This window comes from Equus asinus, chromosome 5 (genome assembly GCF_041296235.1).
Source record: "Equus asinus isolate D_3611 breed Donkey chromosome 5, EquAss-T2T_v2, whole genome shotgun sequence".
Lineage (NCBI taxonomy): Eukaryota > Metazoa > Chordata > Mammalia > Perissodactyla > Equidae > Equus > Equus asinus.
In genome coordinates this window covers 54,419,596-54,443,799 of record NC_091794.1, presented here as the reverse complement: position 1 = coordinate 54,443,799, position 24,204 = coordinate 54,419,596, and the positions used below count along the sequence as shown (strand labels likewise).

General features: G+C 32.4%; 1 protein-coding gene across 1 annotated transcript in view; it reads right to left on the bottom strand.

The window, feature by feature from the left end:
• SI (sucrase-isomaltase) overlaps positions 1-24,204 on the bottom strand; it is an 87,493-nt gene that overhangs the window by 36,847 nt on the left and 26,442 nt on the right. The window contains exons 16-25 of the mRNA XM_070509554.1: positions 22,842-23,013; positions 19,092-19,208; positions 16,313-16,467; positions 15,161-15,245; positions 14,301-14,357; positions 12,974-13,098; positions 11,248-11,336; positions 7,915-7,964; positions 6,995-7,165; positions 4,878-5,033 (exon numbers count right to left, since the gene is read on the bottom strand). Coding sequence (XP_070365655.1) covers positions 4,878-5,033; positions 6,995-7,165; positions 7,915-7,964; positions 11,248-11,336; positions 12,974-13,098; positions 14,301-14,357; positions 15,161-15,245; positions 16,313-16,467; positions 19,092-19,208; positions 22,842-23,013 — 1,177 coding nt within the window. The remainder of the gene's footprint in view (positions 1-4,877; positions 5,034-6,994; positions 7,166-7,914; positions 7,965-11,247; positions 11,337-12,973; positions 13,099-14,300; positions 14,358-15,160; positions 15,246-16,312; positions 16,468-19,091; positions 19,209-22,841; positions 23,014-24,204) is intronic.

The following is a 24,204-nucleotide window of genomic DNA, read 5'->3' as shown; positions in this document are numbered from 1 at the left end:
TTCTGACTCTAAAGGTTGACCAGTAGAGCAGAAGGATCAAGTGGCATAGCTTTTCAATTCAGAAAATAGAATGATTGTGTTACCTTTGCAAAAATTAAGTATACTGAAAAATTTTGATCCCATGCTTGTTCTTACTCTTCATATTGACTATTGCCTTTTGTGTGTAAAGTGGCTTTACATAAACCATCAGAAGGGCATGTACTTATTCTTTTCTTTCACTTACAATGAAACTATATTATTCCTTATTTCATGACTGGTCCTTATACTGCTCAGTTATATCCTGACCAGTATTTGAAATAGGAACTGTGGCCAAAGATCAGAGCTAATTGGTTTATATAGGAGTGGAAGCTAGGAGCTAAGAAAAAGAATGATAAACTGTGGCATTGAGGGCTAGTTACCACAATCCAGTCTCCCACCTTTCTTATATTGTTAGAAGAAGCAGTGTGCCTGTCTACATTTCTCAATCTCTTTTGAGGAAGTTGTATATGACCCCAAAACGTTCTTAAAAGAAAAGAGTGGAAGGTGGTTAAATTAGGATATCCTTTGCCTTTCCACCTTCCAGGTATGGAACGAAAATATAATGGCAGAAGGTGTAACGCAACCTTGAAGATGAAAAACAAATGATAAATATAGAGCATTGATGACATTGAGAGGCCAGCACATTAGACCTGGGATTCCTTTTTGTAAGAGAAAAATAAATCCTCTTTTGTTTAACCAAATCAGATTTTAGGTCTCGTATACTCTTAGGTTCAAGCAATCCTTAACAGATAGGACTACTACAGTGCTCACTCCAAATGCAAGAAATTGAGTACCAATAGAACCAGGAATACAACTGACTTTAGAAAATTGCAAAGTCTGTATATGTCTACCTCATAGCTATCTTTCTACCCAGTATCACTTCCCCTTTATCATTCTGTAAGTGTTCTCATTTGTCTTTCTTATTGATAGGTCATCAGCATTCCTATTCTTGTAGTTAGGATGAAAATAATCTTGCTACTTAATTTACAGAAACAGTGTAAAGACCTATAGGCTTAATATTCAACAGATAATTTTTTTTAAAACTTGGTTTACCCAAGCAGGATCTAATTGATTAAATTTAAAATATATCTTTGAGTAATTTGTTTTTTCAATACTCAAACCTGTCCTCCACACATCTATATGTTTTAGAAGTAGAGAAGTTACCACTTGGAGTATCACTTCTGAGATTTTTAAATCTGAGGTTTTCAGATGACATTAGAGCAACAGGAACCTCAGAGTTCATGTGATCTGATGTCAGCTTTAAGTAGCAATGTGAAATTAGGTAAATACAGGGATGATTTTGAAGAATCACAGAGGTACTAAGAAATTCTAGATAATTCTTTTTCTGCATTATCAGGAATTTAGGAAGTGTCAACAATTCTTTGCTATATTAAGCATTGAGAAAGCATCATTTTTTTCTTCAGTGTTTGGTTTCCAATCAGATTAGGCAAATTAAGCATTCATGCACTGAGTGACCACACCAGAGCAACCACACAACCCAACCATTACTTGTCTCTCACCCCTTTATGCCTTCACTTCCTTTCTTAACAAACATTTTTTTTTTTTTTCTAAATCACACCATTTCATATAATCTCAATCCCTATGCCCCTTGCTTGCATTCATGTTCTCAGTTGCAAAACAATAATCCTGGAAAAAAATCTACCATCTACATTCTCAATGCCTACAATTATGGCTTGAGAAACATACCCAATCATGCAGACAGCTCTCCCTTTCTATAGTCAAGAAGGTTAGAGTGGATCCTAATGGTGCAATCATATTACATTTTCCTAGTTCATTCACTATCACACACCACTGGATGGTATTTTTTTTTTCTTCTCCAACCACCAGCAAATCCTTCCCTATTCTCATTATCCCCTAATGGTCTTCCTTATTATTTCAATGTGAAAACAAAATCAACAGAACAAAAATCAGAAGAAAACACCACCTCTACTCACCTGCCACTTCACCTCCTGTTACAAGATATGTACTGCCTGTGCTTCTATCTAAGGTGAACCAGTTCATTTGTGCCCTCAGCTCTACGTGTCTTGTCCTATTAAGATGTTTCTCTTACAATTCTCAATATTCTCTCCTGAATCTCTAATATTACACTCATTATAGATTACACTCAATGGCATAAGCCAATTTTATTTCTCTCATCTGAAACAAAAGAAACTGTCACCTCACTAATTTCTCCAACTACTGCCCCACTTTTTGTTCTTTCTTTAGAACAAAACATAAAAATTTCACCATACTCTATCTCCAATTGTCCCTTCATTCTCACTTGAATTTTCACTCTCACTCTAACCAGGCTTTTACTCCCAGCACTTCATCAATATTTCTCTCGTAAAAGTTACCATAGACCACCATGCTGCCAAGTCCAAATGTTAGTTTTCACTTCTTATCTTACTGATTTATAAGTGTAATTTTCTCCGTCTTGAAATGCCTTGCTCCCTAGGCTTCCAGGAACCAGCATTTTCTTTGTTTTCAAGCTAATTATTTCTCAGTGTCTTCTCAGGTTCCTCATCAAATCCCTGATTCTAAATGTTGGAATGACTCTGGGTTACTTTTTGAACTTTTCCCTTTCTCTCCAAGCTCATTCTCTTGATGATGTCATACCATCACATGGCTTTATCCCATCACTGTGTATATGCTGACTCTGAATTTTATAACTTATCTGTGATATAAAATTCTCAATTTCATTAGTTTAAATACATCTCACAGTTGGCAATTTGCACTTGGATTTGTGTTGGACATCTAAACCTTCATTTGCCTATACGTAACTCTTTCCCTCCATGCCTGCTCCTCCACAGTTTTCCCAATCTATGTGAACATCAACTTTCTCTTTTTCCCAGTTATTCGAACCAAAAACTTGAAGACATTTTTTATTCTTTGCTTCTTTCATATTCCACAACCAATCAAAGAACAAACCTTTTTGGCTTTATCTTAAAAATACACGCAGAAGTCAGTAATTTATTACAAATACATTTTGATTCTAGTTCTATCAGTGATATTTTACCCTGATTATTGCAACAGCCTCTTTCCTGGTCTCCCTGCCTTCATCCTCTAACAGTCCATTCTCAACACGGAAGCCATACGGTCCCATTAAGATGGAAGTTTAATCTTCTCATTTATCTGTTCAAAAGTCTCCAGGAGCATTCTATCTCAGAGTAAAGATCATAATCCTAAAAATGGCCTAAGTGATTGAGCTATATTATTTGCTTCCATATGTCTATAATATCGTCTCCTGCTGCTCTTTCCTTCACTCATTCTGTTTCAGACACAATGGCCTCCTTGTTGTCTGCGAACTATACCAGGTACATTCTTACTTCAAAGTACTTCAGGCTGATGTTTCTTCTTTCTGGAATATTATGCTCCTCCTTTCTTTCTTTTATCTCTCTTTTTTTTTTCTTTTAACAAATGTCATCTTCTCAAAGAAATCTTCCCTGTCCAGTCATTAAAATTACACTGCTGGCATTCTTTCCCCTTTCTCCTTTCCTGTGTTATTTTTCCCCATAGTACTTATCTAACATAACACATAATTTTATTCTTATTTGTTTGTTTTCCCACACTAGAATATAAGCTCTATTAGGGAAGAAAGTTTTGCTTCTCTTGTTCACCTAAAACAGTGCCTAGAACACAGTAGATTTCAACAAGTATTTATCAAATGAATCAATGAATAAACAGTATCATCTAAAGAAGTATAAGGAAGTTTATCTGTACCCTAAATCATCATATTTAATGGATTTCTTTATGCCTGGCATTCATTGGTAAAGCTTCATTTACTTGACCTCACATTCTGTAAGGTGTTAAAATACTAGCAGTTCTGGGAAAAGTAAATTTTTCACATTTTCTTGTTAGAAGTTATTTTCGCTTTAGTACCCATCCTTTAGATTCATTTTGATAACGGAAGTAAGTGAACATGCACTGAATGCAATGGGGCATGGTCATGGATTTGAATGCAGAGCTGCAATTTAAAGAGAAGATATTGTAGGCATGGAAATATACTTCACTATTTGTCTTTTATTGATTTCAAGATCTTTTCTCCTCCTCAATTCTTTTCTTCTATTCTTCCATAAACATTCCTAATGGTAAAGATCATGCTGCTTTATCAAGCAATGGACAGGAAGGGAGAAATTTCTCTGGTAGCACACATTCTATGTACTTCCTCATATAAGCACAGACATTTCTGGGAAGTTGCTGGCAGACATGTCTTGACTCTCCTCAGTGGTATAACACATGCATTTATTTTTCTGGTTATGTGAAATAAATGTTTTTGCTGACAAAACTCAATGATGTAACCAAAAGCTCAGAACTTGAAAAATAAGCATATCAAGAGGGGACACTTTCCATATCATTTGCTGTTAAAACTTCTGCCATCAATAGCCTTCATCATTCTGTTGAAAAGATGACCAAATTAACTGACCACACATTATCACCTCTTAGAGGAAGAGACAGGGACCATCAATCAATTTCAGAAATTTTATAATTTGAGACAATGCTTTTGAAAGACTGTCCCTTACTGGCATAATACCTTGTTCACTTAAACTAGTCAGCCCCACTCAACACCTCATAGAAAGCAACAAATGGAGTACTGTGTTATGAAATAAAGTTAGACTATCCAAAGTGCCTAGAAAGCAACTCACACATGCATTTAGTCTGACATTTACTAAGCTATGTCTTTGGAGAATTAATTAAGATAAATACAAACTGTCTATTAGAAGTCCTAATTTCAAATTCCAAATGCTTCTCTAGATGAATTTAGTTTCTATGTTGTAGAATTAAAATTATAATATATAAAGTTTACATTGAAATGCTTATGTGATAGTCGTATTATGAATCATAATTAACATTTTTATTACCGGTTCCCAAAGACAGCCACGTTGTCTACACTTTTCTTCAGTTGCAATGTCTGCATCTGGATAACAAGTAAACTTTTCATTTTCTGGAAAACTTTGGTCCCATTGAACGGTAAAATTTCTTCCAAGGTTAAAATTGAGATTGTAAATTAGGAGACTCTTTGAAAATAAAGAAAATATTAAAGAATATTTATGACCATTGGATAATTTTAAAATACTTAACATTTATAAAATGCCTCAACCACAGCAATTTTTCAAATCAAATCATTAATATTTTAATATAATACTTAAAGAACAGACTGGAAAGAAGAAAACGTGTCATGCCACTGAAATGGCTAGGGCCTCAAGACAGGACCACTAGGGGAAATTGTAGAGTACTGATGAAAAGTATTTATCTTTAAATCCAGACATGAGTTCAATGCTCAGTTCCGTCGTTTAATACTCATGAGTCTTTATGAAAATTGTCTATCAATTTGTCCCCCTTAAAATGGGGACAATGACCCCGACTAAAGGGGTTGCTATACAGACTGAATGATATGTGACATGTAAAGCACCCAGGAAAAAGCCTGGAGCATCTGAGGAGATTTGCAACAAATGTTTGTTCCCTCAGGGAGAAAAGGTGACCACTTTGGTTGATCTGGAGGCTCCCAGAGTCAGAGGAGTTGAATGCTTATTTCTTTAATTCTGTCCCTAATTTTATCCACTGCTTACAATATTCGAGGGACAAGATAGAGAGGAGATAATATGGCATTATGCAAAAGATGAGAGGATAGTTATATATATATATTCTAAAACATAATTATTCCTATTATTAGAACATTGCAAAGTTATGTTTGGTCATTGATTATATACTTTGGGAATAACATGGGCAAAAATTATCCCAGAGTTTCATCAGCATGACTTATTTTTTGATATCAACTTAATTTCATAAGTCTATATTCAGGAATGAAAATTCGTATAAAGATCAGTCTAAGCACAGCAGAATTAAGAAGTTGTATCTAATAGTGACTGTGTAAATCTTTACATAAGCACAAAAACAAACACAGATATAAACTGAGATTGCAAAACCCAAATAAAATGATTTTTGTGTTATACCCTCTTGATAATTTTTGTTAGAGTCATAAAGTTCTCAATAAGCCTGTTTCATTTAATTTATGTGGATTAATTCTTATAGCTCTAGGAATATATAAATTATAGTATATTTACTAAATACAAAATAAGTCACCAATACATATTTTTATAAAAGTTGCTAAGACAAAACTCTGGGCCAGAGGGCTTAGGAGTTAGACAAAAAATACTCTAAGAAAATGTTCTATATCTCAAACAGTTTAGAATTTATTTATGCTGATATCACTGGTAATTTAGTATTATACGAATGGTGAAAAAGTAAATGCCAGTAAGAATCATTTCCATGTTTTATGTTATTATTGTGTAACATTTTAAATACATTAATTTATTACCCAAAGCCACAGTAGGATTTAAATATTACATTTTGCAGATGAGAAAGCTGAGATAATGAGATTAATTTAATATGTTTAAATTCACAGACTGCAGGGGTGATCTTTGAGCCCAATTCTGTGACTTATTTTCCTTCTCTATACAACCGTTAAAAGAGACAAAAATTACAAGAAAAGAAAGGTCTTGTACTAGAAGGGGACAATATAAATGAAAATTTAAAGAAAAACAGTACAAGATATATTGAGGACATTGAGTGTCCATGGAAGGAAGAGCAGGGAGAATGACTGAAGGAGTGGATTAAATTAATATCTCAAAGAGTCTTAAATGAGAAGCTAAAACATTTAGAATCTTTATTGTATGCAACAAGTGAGTACGTTAGAGTTCAGGGTAGGAGAATGGTATAAAAAAAATTAGGCATATGGAAGTCGTTTACAAGATAAAATGAAATAGAGAGGGAGAAGTAGCAAGGAGGCCCCTTCATGTTGATTTCTAAATACTAGTTGGAACGACCTAAAATGGAATATTGGAAGCAAAAAGAAAAGACAGAAAAGAAAGCTATGTCAGGAAGGAAAAAAAAATCACAAAACCAAGAGCCTGAATGGTTACATAATGCTAAATGTGTGACTGTATGACAGCTAAAATATTTTAAAAATTGTATTTACCTGGTTGGAAGGATAATAAGTGAAATTGCTGTGAGCCTGTGTTGGTTGATTTTCTTCCCCCACTAAAACGTATGTAACAGTCTCTGTCAACCCAAGGATTTTTATAGTTTCAAATGCTAAAGTGGTTCCTTCCTGGTACGATGAATGTGTGCATATAATACCTAATTTGTTCTGAAAAAAAGTATAGAAGATTATATGTTAAGTAGAAGGTCATTAGATACAAACCTGAAATAACAATACAGGTGTGAAATAAGAAGAGAACCAATCATCTTCCCTCCACGCCTGCCAGCCAGCTCTCCACATCCAAGTAGCATATATAAATGCACTCATTAGTAACTCTTTTCAATTATTTTTGTATACATGCCACAAAATTTATTTTCAGAGATAACCTAAATTACTCATGATGCAACTTATATATATGTCCCTTCTCATTCTAGCACTACTGTTGAGGAAGAAGAACTTAGGTTTGACAAAAAACGAATATATGAAGAAATCTAACATTTACAAAAAGGATTGCTTTTAATTATTCAAAATTTAACCTTATGCATAGATTTTTCATTCTCATTCAAAATCCATGACAAGTATTTCTGTGACTGACGTCTTAAAACATTTTTGTATATGTTGAGATTACTTTCCTGTGGCATGTTGCTTAAACCAGACATTGTACTTTAAGAAGTCTGAAGATTTCTGTGCATTAATTTCATCATCATAACTCATTTATTACATTTAAATGTAAAAACTTAAGGAAACAGTTAAAAATTTATTTAATTTGAAAATTTAATTTTATAACTTATTGAATTTATATCCATTGAAATCTGAAGGTAAATGTAAACATCTTTTCCCAAAAGATCCACAATAAAGGCATAACCCACACACTAACAAGGTATACATTTAATTATGTGCCCAAGGAGAATGCTTACATCAGAAACAGAAAATGTATATAAAATGTAGTTGCCATTTTCTATGGTATCTGAAATGGGAAAAAAATAACATTATCAGATGAAAATGTAATGATAAATTCTTTGCTCTATTTTTACAGTAATAATACACTTAAGAAATTTGAAAAAATTAGATACTGTTTATTCACGAGGCAAATTAAACAGATTATCTTTTTAAATTAAGGTTTTTAATTATATCTAAACAAAATAATCTTGATAGTTTATTTTCCCAGTAATTAAAGGTATGAATGCATATTTGCCTAGTTGAATTTTTAAAAGACTGTCAAATATTTCTGGAAATTCAGAGATAGCAAAACATAGTAAAACATATGAAATTATAAATTTAATATTTTTAATGATATTTTATCTCTTTCTACTAAACCATGTAACATTCAGTTTATCTTGGGAATACAAGGCGTACCACAATTTTATTTTGCATCTTTTAACTTTTTTTCATTATTTGAGGGAAGAAAGTAAATCTGAAGACACGTTAAAGATTGAAATGAACTTTAATGAGGAAAATGAAATGTCAATGATTTTCTGCACCACCTATGTAATAAAAGTTTTTAATCAGCATATTTGTTTAACAGAGAAACTAAAGATTACGACCAAAGTAATTAGGAAGAAGCAGAGTAAAAATGTATAGGGAATCCTAAGGTTTATAAACAGTACTTTCAATAACATTAATTTACCTATAATTTTAATCCTAGAAAATATAATTAGAGTCAGGACATGAATTGAAGGTCATTTTATTGTTTGCATATTTACTTATAAATTGACTGTTCAGAAAATTCTGATTTCAACTTTTCAAAACACATAACTATATAGCTACCATATTATATGCCTGATTATATCATATCTCTCTCATACTTTTAACCTTCTTTTTATATGAAATTAAAATATCAATACAAATTTTTACAAGCAGAAAGAAAGGAATATATTTGGGAATATTTACATAATATGAGAAATAAGAATAACCTTAAAATCAAGTCCTATAGACTACCAACAGAAGTATTATCTTAATAACATTCTTTAATTGATGATTACAAATAATTTATTTTTTCTGGAATCCATTTTTACAGAATTTCTATGTAGTAAATGCTTGGAATATATTCTCATGGAAGAGCTCACCCTAGTGTGCATCAACTCTAAGGTATTTGAGAAAGTGCAAAAAAGCTCCTGTGCTGGAGTAGAATGAAAAGTGGAGAGCAGAAAGGGATAATTCTGTGTATGTGTGTGCATGTTGTATGTGCACACATGCAAAAAATACAGACCATGGTGAGTACTCTAGTGCTTGGTAAAGACTATGGCTTCTAACTGACTAAAACAGAGAATCATTAGAGGGTTTTGAGGAGAGGTGAGATGATCTGAATCATCTTTTAAAAGGATCACTCTACCTGCTGGATTGTAAATAGAATGTAAAAGGGGATTGACAAGAGCTGTAAACCTGGAGCCCAGTTATGGAGCTACTATAGTAACCAAAATGAAACATAGTGATGATAGTTGTGGAGCTGATGAGAGAACCCAGATCAAGGTAGAATGAAGAGAAATTCCTAGGTTGTGAGAGAGAAGAGTCAACTCTAAGGCTTTCAGCATCTTGTGAAGCTGAAATTACCATCAACTGACAAGGGGAAGACTGTAGGTGGAGGAGATGTATTGTGGCAATTTGCATTTTCATTGACAGATAAGACTTAAAAAAGAACAAGAATTTTTTTTTATAGTTTTCTTTTTTTATTTTTTAAAGATTGACACCTGAGCTAACAGCTGTTGCCAATCTTTTCTTTTTTATGCTTTATCCCCTCAAATCCCCCCTGGTACATAGTTGTATATCTTAGTTGCAGGTCCTTCTAGTTGTGGCATGTGGGATGCAGCCTCAACATGGCCTGACGAGCAGTGCCATGTCCACACCCAGGATCTGAACCAGTGAAACCCTGGGTGGCCACAGCAGAGCCCATGAACTTAACCATTTGGCCACGGGGCCAGCCCCTATAGATTTATTTTCAAATTATAAGGGAGCACACCAATACATAGACTACTTCTTGGAGTTAAGTTAGAGATATTTGGATGTTTCATATACATATAAAGGTATATAGAATATTCTTTAACACACCTGAGAAGCAGTGAAGGAAACAGAAGCAAAACTATAATTTTTTTATACACACATATATAAAACACATACCTAAGAGCTTTCTATTAAAAGAAATGGGATAAAAAAATGAAATCTAAACAGATAAATTTACTACGGTATAAACAGATATTAGCAAACAATGGCTCTTTTTTTATTTACTTGGTGTACTGAATTCTCAAGTTTGGAGCTCACGGTATAAAATTAAAGAAACTTAATAATTGAAATAAATTTTGAAACATTTATATGGTATTCTTACCTCAAATAACTTCTCATTAATTAACTAAAGGCTTAAATATTTGCTTCCTTTTCACTTATAGTAATAAAAAATTTTATTTTTAACAACTAGCATCATTTAAGACAGTTGAAAATATGATTCAGTTTGTATATCTGTGAATTTAATAACTATGCTAATTAAAAATAACAATCTAATAAACAAAGATACCTACACTTGTTGAAGGCTTTTACAATGAACCAATATGCAAATTAGTTTTAAGTATTTTAAATATATATAATTCAAATAACAATTAATTTAAATTTCATAAAGTAATCTAAATTTTGTAAAATAACCTTAATTTCATAAGGTATACTAAAACTCTGAGATAGATAAGAAACAGCAATTAAAAGTTAAAATGTGATATTTTTTAAACAGATGTGACTTTTGTAGCCCCCCCGACGCAGGAAGGCTTAATAATCACTGGAAGAGGCTTGCCAACAAACTGTGACCCAGGGTGAGAAGGCCAGTCAGCCAATGACGGTAAGACCTCCAGGGGGAGGCAACCTAAGACAGGTGCAGTCACCTGGTGGCACAGATGGAGACAGGATGTCGATATCAGGAGCAGGAGGGGCCATTGCCTAGGAGACCTTGCCTGCTCTGAGATAAAAATATACGAGCACAGCAATCACATGATAATATCAAAACAGAGGCCAAGAGAGGGCTCCTTGAGAAATCACTAAGAATTCTTGGCATTCACTAATTACCTCATCCAGAACACCTAGGTATGTTTAACAGATGTAAGCTATGTATATATTGAAATGCTGGTTATAACAAACTCAGAGTGGTTATCAGCCCTCTCCAAATCTATCCTGAAGTGTATATTGGATTGCGACATCAACAACTTTATACCAAGAAAGGTGAAATCTCCCATCAACAGAATGAATATTTAAAAGCATATCACTTTGAGACTTGCCTTTAGTTTCTCCATCATCCCAGAAAAAATCTCCTTTTGCTGTGTTATTTTCATCTAACGGAACTATAAGTCCTAGAGGGTTCTGTCGGCTGTAAAGTAAGTTTGGGTGCATATATGATTAAAAATAAATTTATAAATAAATAAAATTATAAACAAATAGTGAAATATCCTATAAATAAGTCATTTCAACCTAACAGATTTCTAGTTCTGCAGTCACATGATAAAATTGATATTAATAAAATTCATGCTTATATACTTGGTAATTTTTCAATGAGAAAAATAATTTATGTACTTAGAAAATAAATGAAAGGCATAAATATAAATACAATTTAAAATTTCTTGGAGACTAAGACATCAGAAAAATTGAAGCAGTATAGCAATATTTCAATTTGAACAAGAAAAATTAAATATATCTTATGAATATTCAATTCAACATGTATTTGCTACATATCAACCATAAATTGTGATTTATCAGGGCTACATCTTATATACAAAATAATGAAATGTACAATATAAAAATCTTTTTTAAATGCTTATTGGAATCTCTAATAATTTTATAAGTGAAACTAATTCTATCATGAGAAATGAGACATGATCAATAAAACTATTTTTCTTAGTTATTTATTACTATAGGTTTTTAAACCTAAAATAGTGCCCCTGAGGCTATCCAGTCCAGGCAACTGCTCTCTACAGAATATGTTCTTTCCAGCATGCATTCACCAACATGCATGTTTCTCTTGTTCAATATAGTTCTAGAGTATAACTAATTTTTTGAGAACATAATCATGAAACAGCTACAGTATAAAAATATTCAATTCTAGAATGCCAAAATAATTAAATTACTAACACACATTCATTCACTCATGAATTTGTTCCTTCAACAAATATTTAGAGAAAATAGTGAGCCTATTAGGGGCTGGACACTATTATTGGTTTGGGGACTAAAGAAGTAGAAAGTCAAGTCCCTGCCTTCATGGAATTTATAGTCTAGGGGAGTAGACACAACACATACAAGAAAAAGTAAGCAATATAATTCCAAATATTCTTAAGGTTAGGAAGAAGATACAACAGGACAAGGAACAGAGAGTCACTTTCTGTTGGGGTGTTGCAGAATATGGGGAAATAAGTGGCTTCAATATGACACCTTCTGTGCCCTTGTACCCAGAATGAATGCTGCAAGATGGAGCACCAGAATTTTCAAGTTTCTTTTTTTTTTCAAAATATTTCTAGAATTTATTCTTACTGAAAAACTTACTTCTTATCTTGTTTTCACCTAAACAGAAATATCCACCTCATTTACCAACTTAAAATTAAAACATTTTAGCAGAAAGAAAAACACTGTGACATTTATGTATTGAAACTCCAAATATGTAACAACTGACAGTTTTATTAATTATATAACTTACTTTAATATGTCATATTTTTATTAAGAATCAACAATTACCTTTAATTACACATATTCTATAGAGAATGTCAGTAAATTTTTGACATAGGAAATAAATTTCTATTCTAATTATGTACACTTTTAAATTAATAAATTTATAATAATATACATAATTTGATTCTTCTTTTTATAACTGTGATGGCTATATTTAAGAATTCCCTCCATATGTAAAATATCTTTTCTGGTGGGGAATTAAACATCAATCTTTCATTCTTAAGAAAAATATGAAATATTAAAATTTGAATTATATTTCAGATTTCAGTTAATTATTTTTCAATTTACCTTGCATTTGTAGTTACAGCAGGTTCTTGAGTGGGGATAATATAGCCTCCTCTAAGATGTAATCCTATTTTGTCTGCTGGAAGATACATATTGACACGTTGTTTTCTCCATGGCCTTTTTGCTCCCTAAAATTCGAAAATTAAAAATTTGGAGGTAAAGATTTTGGAAGTTAAAAAGATTCGGAACTTATTTGGAAGTAAAAAACATTTTTTGTTATTAGTGAAGACTTTAAGCCACATTTAACAAGAATTAAAATTTACACATAGAAATAATTTTTATTATGGGCAATTCATGTCATCTAAATGAATATTAATACATTCTCTAAATTTTAAATAAAACATTTATTTTTCAGTTTTCCAAAAAAAGCACGGGAAAAATAAGTTAACTTTCTCAAAAAAATAAAAAAATCAGGGGCTGGCCCCGTGGCTGAGTGGTTAAGTCCGCGCGCTTTGCTGCAGGCGGTCCAGTGTTTCGTTGGTTTGAATCCTGGGCGCGGACATGGCACTGCTCATCAAACCACGCTGAGGCAGCGTCCCACATACCACAACTAGAAGGACCCACAACTAAGAATATACAACTATGTACCGGGGGGCTTTGGGGAGAAAAAGGAAAAAAAAATAAATAAAATCTTTAAAAATAAATAAATAAAAAAATTAAAAAAATAAAAAATCAAACAGAGAAAACATTTCCCTTGTACAATAATTAACACTATTCTTAATTAGCGCTATTTTTTATTCTTTGTTTTGGGTTAAAGTTAATGATGTCTTTAGAAAGAATTTTTCAAAAAAATCATTGTTTCTATAAAAATAAAGAGTCTGCTTAGTAAATATATGTGATATGTAAAATAATGCCTTTTAAAATACTTCTCAAAAACTCTTGGTTAATTAAAGAAATAGGTTGTGTGTATGAATGCTGCTATGTTGCCTTTTCAAGGTTGTAATGAAAACCTTTCCCAAACGTTTGAATGTACCATGTAAAAACAAATGCTTAAGACTAGCTCAATACTCAACTCTTCTGGCAACAAGATAGATATATAAAATAGAAAAAGTATTAAAATAAGTCACCATTCATTTCCAAAGTTGCTTCTGATCTTTTATTTCCACAATTTAAAAATAAATACTATAACTCTTTATACTAAAGAATATAAATTTCTATTAATCATTTGCAACAAAATTTATACACATTATTCAAATTTGTAATTCTTCTTTTTTATAAAAATAACGGAAATACTTATAATAGATACGCTATGTGTTTAGAGTTAAGTTCCATGGACAGAAGTTTGACAATATAATACTTGTGAGTATATTATTATATTAAAGTTACTTACAGTTTCGTAATCATACCAAGTAGCATCAGGGATATATGCACTCACTGTATCTGCTCCCTAAAATAAAGATAATATATATATATATATGGATGTATGTTTATATATATACACACACATATATTTATATTTATTTATTTTTACTTCGATACTTAACATAAGAGAATCACATCAAATATTGTTGGATTTTCATAGTCAAAGGAAAAAACTTCCTTTGTGTTGTTACACTCCTACATTTACTATAAACAATAATCAATAGGCTATTTTACTCATTTTGGGTAATATAATGTAAACTATACCAAAAGCAAAGATGAAATTAATTTGTGGCAACTAAAATAATGCATGCATGCACTTGTATTGTAATAATCTACATGGCAATTGTGAATTTGAACACATTCATTTCTGTATATTTGCTTGGGCATATAGACTTTTAAATAATACGGAAAACCAAATATCTCACTCCACTATCTTTTCAAAATTTTCATATGATCAGCTTGCTTTTAAGTTCTCCTTTATTTACAGTTTAGCAAAATTTCAATGTCTATGTTTACTTAAATGAGAGTTCATTATTACTATAAGATTTGATTTTGATTCCATAAATAAAGCTTTCTTTTTCAGAAAAACACTTATTTTATAAAATTTTCTTCTCTCCAGTTATACATTACATATTTGAAAAGCATAAATCTACTTAATATTTTTAAATTTTTCAAAATTTCCTCTCCATTTTAGAATTCAATTCAACACTTATCTGGCTGAAACAGTCTATAGAGTAACATCTATCACCCAGATGTTTTGTCATTTAGCATGGATTTGGTTATACAAAGTTATGTTTAAGCAACAACCATTAAAATTGTAAAACATACCTCTTTCAAGACAGGGGTAATCAGTAATGCAGGGCCCCATAAGAACTGAGTATCCTCAATCCAGCTATTCGTATCCTCATAAAACCTAAGAACAATGACAACATTTACAATCTAAAGATGCAAAATAAATTTATCCATATTTCTTGTTTGGTTTATCTTTTCAGGTTTCCCTGGGAATAATTATTTGCTTTAATTTTACTTGTTTGATACGTAATTTTGAATCCATAGTTCTTACATCCTATGGTTTGATCTGACACTTAAGAAAGAAGAAAGAAAGGAGAGGAGAGAGAGAGGGAAGAAAGGAGGAGGGGATGAAGGGAAGGAGGGAGGAAAATAGTTCATCTGGGACACAGAAAAATCTATCATATATGAAAAGGTTACTTTTTGTCTGTAATAAACAAATATTTTGTTTAATTCATTTTCTCCTGAAAGATATATTCATAAGGTATCATAAATCTTTCATATTTTATTTTCTTCCCTTTAAACTTTTTCATTATAAACTCCCTTCTTTGGTGAGGAAGATGGGCCCTGAGCTAACATCTGTCCCAATCTTCCTCTATTTCATATGTGCAATGCCACCACAACATGGCTTGATGAGTGGTGTATAGGTCTGCTCCCAAGATCCAAACCTGCGAACTCTGGACCACCAAAATGCACACAAGCATGCACAAACTTAACCAGTATGCACTAGGCCAGCCCCTATAAACTCCCATTTTGACTTGGATTTGAAAGGGTCTTTTGTCATTTCTCAAGGAAAGTTCATGCTTTCGTCAAGATTTACAAAGACAAGCACAATTAATTCTTTTGTAATTATAGTATATTCTTGACCTCTATTTAGATTTTACAATATATACAGGATTATGCTTTCAAAAATTCTATATTTAATAATTACTGATATGATTCCCCAATATATTCTATCTATATATCTGTTTCCTTTTAAGTTATATTCAATTCTCACGTTTCTAGCTTAATCTTTTCCAATTTACCAAATTAATTATGTTTACTAGTATCATTCTGCAGTTCATCAAACTATACAAATGTAAAAATGAGCTGAAGAAATCTGCCTGACATCTTAATTTATCTCCATTAATTTTTCAATATACATCTGATTGTACTTCAAAAGATATTAAAATTCTTAAACATGCTACTCACTCATGAAGAATTGGCCTTGCTACTGTTTCTCCAAACTTATGGGCTTTGTAAAACAGAGTATAGAGGAAAGGTAATAAGCTATAGCGAATATTCAAATAGTATTTTGATGATCTAACCAAAAGAGAATCCTGTCCAAAAAATGCTGGATCCTGCTCCTATGGGATAAAAAGAGAAAGGGAAATAAGAAAGCTAATATGTTAATGAAAATTAAAACAGAAACATTTAATCTATTTTTAAAAAGTAAATTGTACATATTTTAGCTTGTTTATAAAAGGTTGAGATTACTGCTATTCATCATCAAAGTATGCAAATATTTCTTGTTTTTATGTTTTCATTTGGGTATATTCTTGTTTGTTTGTTTTTGTTTTTTAAAGATTGGCACCTGAGCTAAAACTGTTGCCAATCTTTTTTTTTTCTGCTTTTTCTCCCCAAATTCCCCCAGTACATAGCTGTATATTTTAGTTGTGGGTCCTTCTAGTTGTGGCATGTGGAAGGCCACCTCAGCATGGCCTACTGAGTGGTGCCATGTCTGAGACCAGGATCTGAACCGGCAAAACCCTGGGCAGCCGAAGTGGAGCGCACCAACTTAATCACTCAGCCGTGGGGCCAGCCCCCATGATATATGTTTTAATTAAATTTATTTTAAATTAGATATTTCTTATTTACATACACACAAATAAAATTTAAAAATCTTTTCGCAAAGAATTTTTCACCTATATTATTTGTGGTAGATTGAATTATTGTGCCAATTTTCCTGCCTTTTTGTACCCACAACATTTGCAACACAATCTTGTGGTCCCTACCACCAAAGGTGGAGTGGACTTCCCCACCACTTGACTTTGTGCTCAGCTATATGACATACACTGGCCAATGGAGTCTTAATACATGTGACATATTCAAGTAAGGGCTACCTGAGAACTTGCTACCTTGTGCCTTGACATTGGCAGTAGAAGGATAGGCCCACATAATCTGCTGTCCCAGGAATATAGGGGACACAGCTGCCTGGCCAGCCTGCAGGCTTGCAACTTGAAGAACAGTCTCCCTGCTGAGCTCAAGCTAGCCATTCAGCCAAGGTGCAGTGACGTGAGCAAACTTGCTTTGATCCCCTGCTATGGATAACAAAGTTAACTGAGGGCATCAGTTACAGCCTCCCTGGATTCACCACCATGTTTACCCTGAAGACATATTTCGCTTTGCTGATCCTAGCTAATCTATGAACATGGTGGGAATAGAATTCAGGCCCATTTCCAGGAGATACAGGACTCTTCCAATGGGCAACTTTGCCGTGATCACTCCATTGAGCTGGCTGAAACATCCTTAGAATTGGACTGCAGTACACAACTCTTCCTATCAAATCTCCATCCTTGCCTTCATCTTCACCAGGTTCAGATCTGGATTGTGATCTGAAGGTTCCCTCCACTTTTCTTCTCCTGCTTCCTCCCCTTTATCCTTCACAAGTGTTTCACCAACAAATCTCTAAAGTCTTTAATTCTGTCTTGACATCTGCTTTTTGGAGAACAGAAATGAACAGAGCATCATGTAATTGGCATCTGGACCTCCCATGAATACAAATTTCTTGAAAGCACCATTTAGGTAGATTACTTTGTTGTTAGTGCCAGTTGAATCCATTCCGCCCTCAAGTGACCCTGTGCACAGCAGAGCAGAGCTCTGCCCAGTCTTTCTGCACCATCCTCTCAGCTTTCAGTGCTATATGAGACAATGCCACACTTCTATTCATAGGGCTTTTGTGGCCAACTCTTTTGGAAGTGAGAGGCCAGGTCCTTCTTCCCAGTCTGTCTTAGTCTGAAAGCTCCACTGAAATCTGTCCACTATTTGAAATACCAGTGACACAGCTTTCAGCATCACAGCAACATGCAGCCATCACAGTATGACAACACGTACAGGTAGTGTGGTTCCCCTGACTAGGAAAGGAACCCAAGCTGAGAGAGCATCGAATCTTAACCACTAGACCTCCAGGGCTGGCTTTAGGTAGATTAGGAAGTGACTAATATCCAATTTATACCTTTAACTTCTGCTCTATCATGCCTTGTTCCCGGCTGACCTCTGAGCAATTGTCCCTCTTCTCAAACAGAATTAAGGCCCTATGTGTAACTAGTAAGTGAACAGTGAATAATTTCTTAACCAACAGGCACTTAATTCACTTAACAATTTCACCTAATTTCCCCACTCCCTCTAAAAAACGTGCCTATGAGAGGCCACAGCATGCTGAATTCTCAGGGCTGGTAGAATAGCTCAGTATTCTTGTGCTTCTGTGCCTAGCAATTCAGATGCATGTTTTAAAAGTGTTAGTTTTATTTTTTCCAATCTGTCATTCCAATTTTACTTATTATAGAAAGACTCTGGACTCAACCACCTTTGCAAGTGTCTTTATTTTCTTGTGTTTCGTTTAATGAAACCAAACCTGGAAATCCTTGATATTATATTTTTTATTAAAGAAAAGTTACCTGTAACTTATACCATTAGAATCCAAGAATCCAGACTCAGAAAGCTTTGGATTTAATTTAAAATACTGTGATTTATCAAACTTGTATATGCTTTAGGCTTAAATAAAACATTTATGTTGTGACTACCTTATGATTTGCTTATTTGGCAATTTTTTATGTACACAATATTTACAGGCATTGAGATGAGGTCTCTAACTTTACAAATTATGCTACAAATTTTCAGACTTTGTCTCATCTAGATAAATTAATTTAAATACGTTGCTAAGAATAAGATTATGTTTGATCTCAAAATATGGAGAACAAGAAGCAATTACCACATATCCATCAGCATTATGGTTTCTAGAAAACGGATAAAATGCTCCAAGTTGCATCCATCTTCTGCAAAGCTCTTCTGTGGTATCAGCTACAAATCCACAGATATCTGCTCCAACCTAAATATCAAATATATCTATTATTTATAGTGTGAAGATCCTCAAATTTTCCCAGAGCATCACATTTTATGCATTGACTGATTAATTTACGTTACTTACAATATTTTTGTTTCGCTGTCTTCATATACTCTTCCTTAACCTAGTTTATTTGTTTTCCATTTTTGCTACATACTTGCCACTAGTTGCATTATTTTACACTCTTTTCTTCACTGTCTCTTTATACATTTTCTTAACCTTGTGTATTTTTCTTCTTTGATCTAAGCATTGTTAAGTCAATGTAGAAGGTGAAATTGTATTATTAAAACGTGTTGCTTCTTAATCCAAAATTCACTTCCCATGATTTGATTTTCCCATTTACAATGTATTACAGTAGGAGTAAAATAGTAAAAAACATTGCCAGAGGTGTACCCATATAAAATTGCATTTCTCTTCCTTCAAGGACCCTGAGAAAAAATTTCTATGCTTAATTTAGTATTTGCTAAATTTATAAATTATAAAAGTATTTTTATTTTTCTAAATATATATATCTATAAACAATATATAACATTGTTTTGCATGTTTCTCAACTTTATATAAATGGCACGTTGTATGCATTACATTGCACTCCACTTTTTTCTCAAAGCTCTATCCTTGTGTGATTGTTATGTTAATGTGGCTCTAGTTCTTTATTGTGTCAGATCCAATGACTATGAAAATGCTTCTACAACATTTATATATAGGTTTCTTTGTAAATATGTAAAAAAGTTATTCATATTCAATGATTACATATGTATATACATATGATTAGTTTCCTGGTTTACCAGAAATGTCCATTGTTTAATCAAAATTGGTTGTAACCATTTGAAAGCACAATGACAGAACATGAAATTTCCCATTGCTCCATTTTCATGATAATTCCTTATATTTTCAGACTTTTAATTATTACCACCTATGTATATGAAATGTACCTCACCGAAGTTTTTACTTGCATTTCTCTTATTACTAAAGAAGTTGAGAATTTTGTCATATTTTTATTGAATTTATGTGGGTTTCTCTTTCTATAGAATAGCCTGTTTATATCCATTGATAATTTTTTTATTGTTTTTACATTCTATAGATTTTATAGGTACTTTACATTGAATATAAATTATTTACTGGCGATATGAATTGAAAATATAATTTCCTAGTATGTGGGTAACTTTTGTTTGTTTGTTTTTCAGGTAACTTTTAACTTTTTAAAATGCTGTGGTTTTTTTCCTAGGAAGATTAGCCCTGAGCTAACATCTGCCACCAATATTCTTCTTTTTGCTGAAGAAGACTGGCCCTGAGCTAACATCCATGCCCATCTTCCTCTAACTTATATGTAGGACACCTGGCACAGCATGGCTTTGCCAAGCAGTGTATGGGTCCGCACCTGGGATCCAAACCAGTGAATCCCAGGCCACCGAAGTGGAACACTCGAACTTAACCACTGCATCACTGGGCTGGCCCCCTGCAATACTCTTTCCATGAATAGAAGTTTTCATTTTGTTGTAGTCAAATTTATACATATTTCTTTATTATTTTTGCCTTCTGCGTTCTGTTTAAGAAATTATTTCCCCAGCCCTAGGTCATAAATTCACCCATTTATATTTTCTTCTAAAATGTTTAAGTTTATTTTTCACACATAGGTCTTTAATCCATTTGGGATTAATTTTTTTGTATGGTGTGAGACATGGATCCATTTTACTTTATTTTTTAAATGGATAATCCATTGTTTATATGAATAGTTGATTCTTTCCTCAAACTGATCTATGGTGATAGTGCTATCATTCAACAATTGTCCATTAATGCAATGGGCCTGTGTCTTATTTTGCTATTTTAATCTATTTGAATGTCTACGGTCAAGTACCATTGTGTTATGTTACTGTTTTATCTGGTAGGGCGACTCTTTGAGCTCTTTTCTTAATTAATTTGTATTGTCTTTCATATGAAGTTTAGGATAATCTTTTATGTTCCTCAAATTTCCTTTATAGTTTAAATTGGAATGTCACTAAATTTGGATAATAGTTTGGGGAAAATGCATGTTTCTAATCTATTGAGGCTTCTTATTGATGAACATGGTATATCTTTATTTAATTTTCTCAAAAACAGTCCAAAATTTAGTTTTAATATTTACTCCTGGTTATATTTTGTTAATTTTTTGCTATAATATAGAACACCTCATCTTAAAATATATTGTACCATTGCTTTTTTCCCTCCATTTTTGGACGAAACTTTCTATAAATTGTTCAATTATAGACAAATTTTCAAAATGTCACCTCTGTACTTTGTGTAAATTTTTCTAGAGACTTGGCTTTCATTGCATTAATTTCTTCTCTTATTTTCATTACCAACATCTTCCTTTAGGTTTATTCTGTATTTCTTTTTCCTTCTTCTTAGTTCATGCATTTCACTCATTATTTCACTGAATTATTATTCAGCCTTTCTTTATTGAAGGCTGTAAATAAGAATTTCTAATATATTTTATATAACATAAATATTCTAAGTACCAATTTAGCCAATATCCCATAGTTTTGATATGATGTACAATAGTTTGTTTATTTTAAAGCCATGTTTTTATTTTTTGGTGAGGAAGATTGGCCCTGAGCTAACATCTATTGCCAGTTTTCCTCTTTTGTTTCCCTCCCCAAAGCCTCAGTACATAGTTGTATATCCTACTTGTAGGTCCTTCTACATGGGATATTGTCCCAGCATGGCTTGACGAGTGGTGTGTAGCTCCATACCCAGGATCTCAACTGGTGAACCCCGGGCCCCAGGCCAAAGCAGAGCATGCAGAATTAACCATTACACCACTAGGCTGGCTTCTGAGGTACAATTGTTAGCATTCAGTTATAACGGTTTTTTCCCCCATTTCCACTCAGTTTATTTTTTGACTCATGAATTATTTGCTAATATGCTTTTTAATTTTCAAATTCAAGACTCATGTGTGTTGGTGTGTTAGCTTTTTTTTGTTTGGTTGGTTTTTGGTTTTCGTTTTGTTTAGTGCATATCAAAGAAAGAATAAATGAATCACTGTAACTTCATAATATATTTTACATTGATTTTGTTACGTAGTAGTTCTCTTTAGTGTTCAACATCAACGCTGCATACTTCTTTTTGGCCTGATACAAATACCAGATTTCTTATGTTTAGAATTTCCTAGTATAAATTTTATTTGCTTTTAAAATTTTGAAATTTTCTCTATCTTTATATTTTAGCTTTTAAATACAAAGCATTAGCTTATTTTTCATCCAAACTGGTAATATAATATTATAAATATATTTAGATTTTTACCATTGACTTTTACTACCAGTGTATTTGAATTTTTCCCTACCATCTTATATGGTGCTTTATTTTTATTATATAAGCTTTTCTTTGCTTTGTTTATAGTGATATTTGTTTCATGAGTTATTTTTATTTGATTGAATTTTCTTCATTTGTTTTCCCACTCTAATACTGAATGTTATAGACATCATCCATATTCTTATTTTTCTCATAAATTTCCTGAGAATAAAGATCGAATTTTTCTGTGACATACCTTTAATCATTTTACCAAAAATCATTAAAATGATATTATTACAAAATTAAGTGTAATTCATAATGTTATAAATAACATTGTATGAAACTGCTTACCAAAGGCATTCCAAACAAACCGAACTCCAGCATTCCTGCGATAGACCATTCCATTTGTTCCCATGAAGCAGTATTATCTCCTAACCAATGGGCAGCATAGCTTCCAGATCCAGCAAAAGTTGACCGGGTGAGAATAAAGCTTCTCTTATTAGGAAAAACTTTTTGTACAGCTCTAAAAATAGAATCAAAGTAATGAGTAAGATTTGTTTTAAAATAATAGTGATAGTTATAAATCCTAAAATTTTAATTTCAAATGCATATATTACCATTAGTAGAGCCAAGCTATAATATTTGGAACTATTTTAGCAATCTTTTATATCAATTTTGTTTTGAGCTATCAATATTTACTTATTTACACACATTCTGATCAAACACAGATAAAGGAATTCTTTTACCAGTGATTCAGGCTTTGAATGACTGACTTTACCGAATTAAATAAAGAGGTGCCTTTCTGTATCCACTCAACATTTGTTTTTGAAATATACGATTTAAACTCATTAAAATCCTTTTATAATGTAAACTATAGTTATCTGAACTTGAAGCCAATACATATTTTTGTGGTGCAATGATGCTAATTACATATTAATGTCTACATTTTCAAATATTAACAAGTAATGTTAAGATAAAACTTACATATTTGAGAGACATTTTATTTCGTTTGTTTCTAGAAATTCACCATCCACAACTACTAGCATTGTTCATCTCACTTCTATTGGTATCTGAGTATTATTGACAATTTTTTTTCCATAAATAGGAAATAATCAAGAAAAGATACAAAAGTTTAATTCAGTATATAAAATTATCCAGACTATCTTAGTAAAAATATAATAGTATTCTCAGGGGCTTTTTCTATATTATTACCTCTATAAAATTGAACTATAGTGTTACTTTTTCCTTCCAGAATTTATTTACTTATACAGTGCAATAATATAATGCTCTATTGAGTTTTAAAAGTGAAGTAAACACTATGAAGACAGTATGTAAAAGTTTTGATATCATGGTATGATTTGGAACCAGACAAACATGGGTTTGAATTAAAACTTGACAATAGTTGTGTAATTATGAGAAAATTAAAAATTTATTGAGACTGGGATCTGGGTTTTATTGACTATTGCGTTATAGGTCCTTATATAATGCTTGGAAAATAGCAGGCAATTAACATATGATGGTCTCCTTCCTTTGTTTTGTATCATGGTCCTTTTTTATATACAAGTAACACATTGCATTAGAAAATTACTTTGGGAGATACTGCATACAAAACTACATCTTAATTGAAACTTTTGTTTTTGAAAAATAAAGCCGTTCTAGAAGTAACATTCTCCCAGGCCAACTGTGAAGTTGACGCTTAGAACACAATTATATT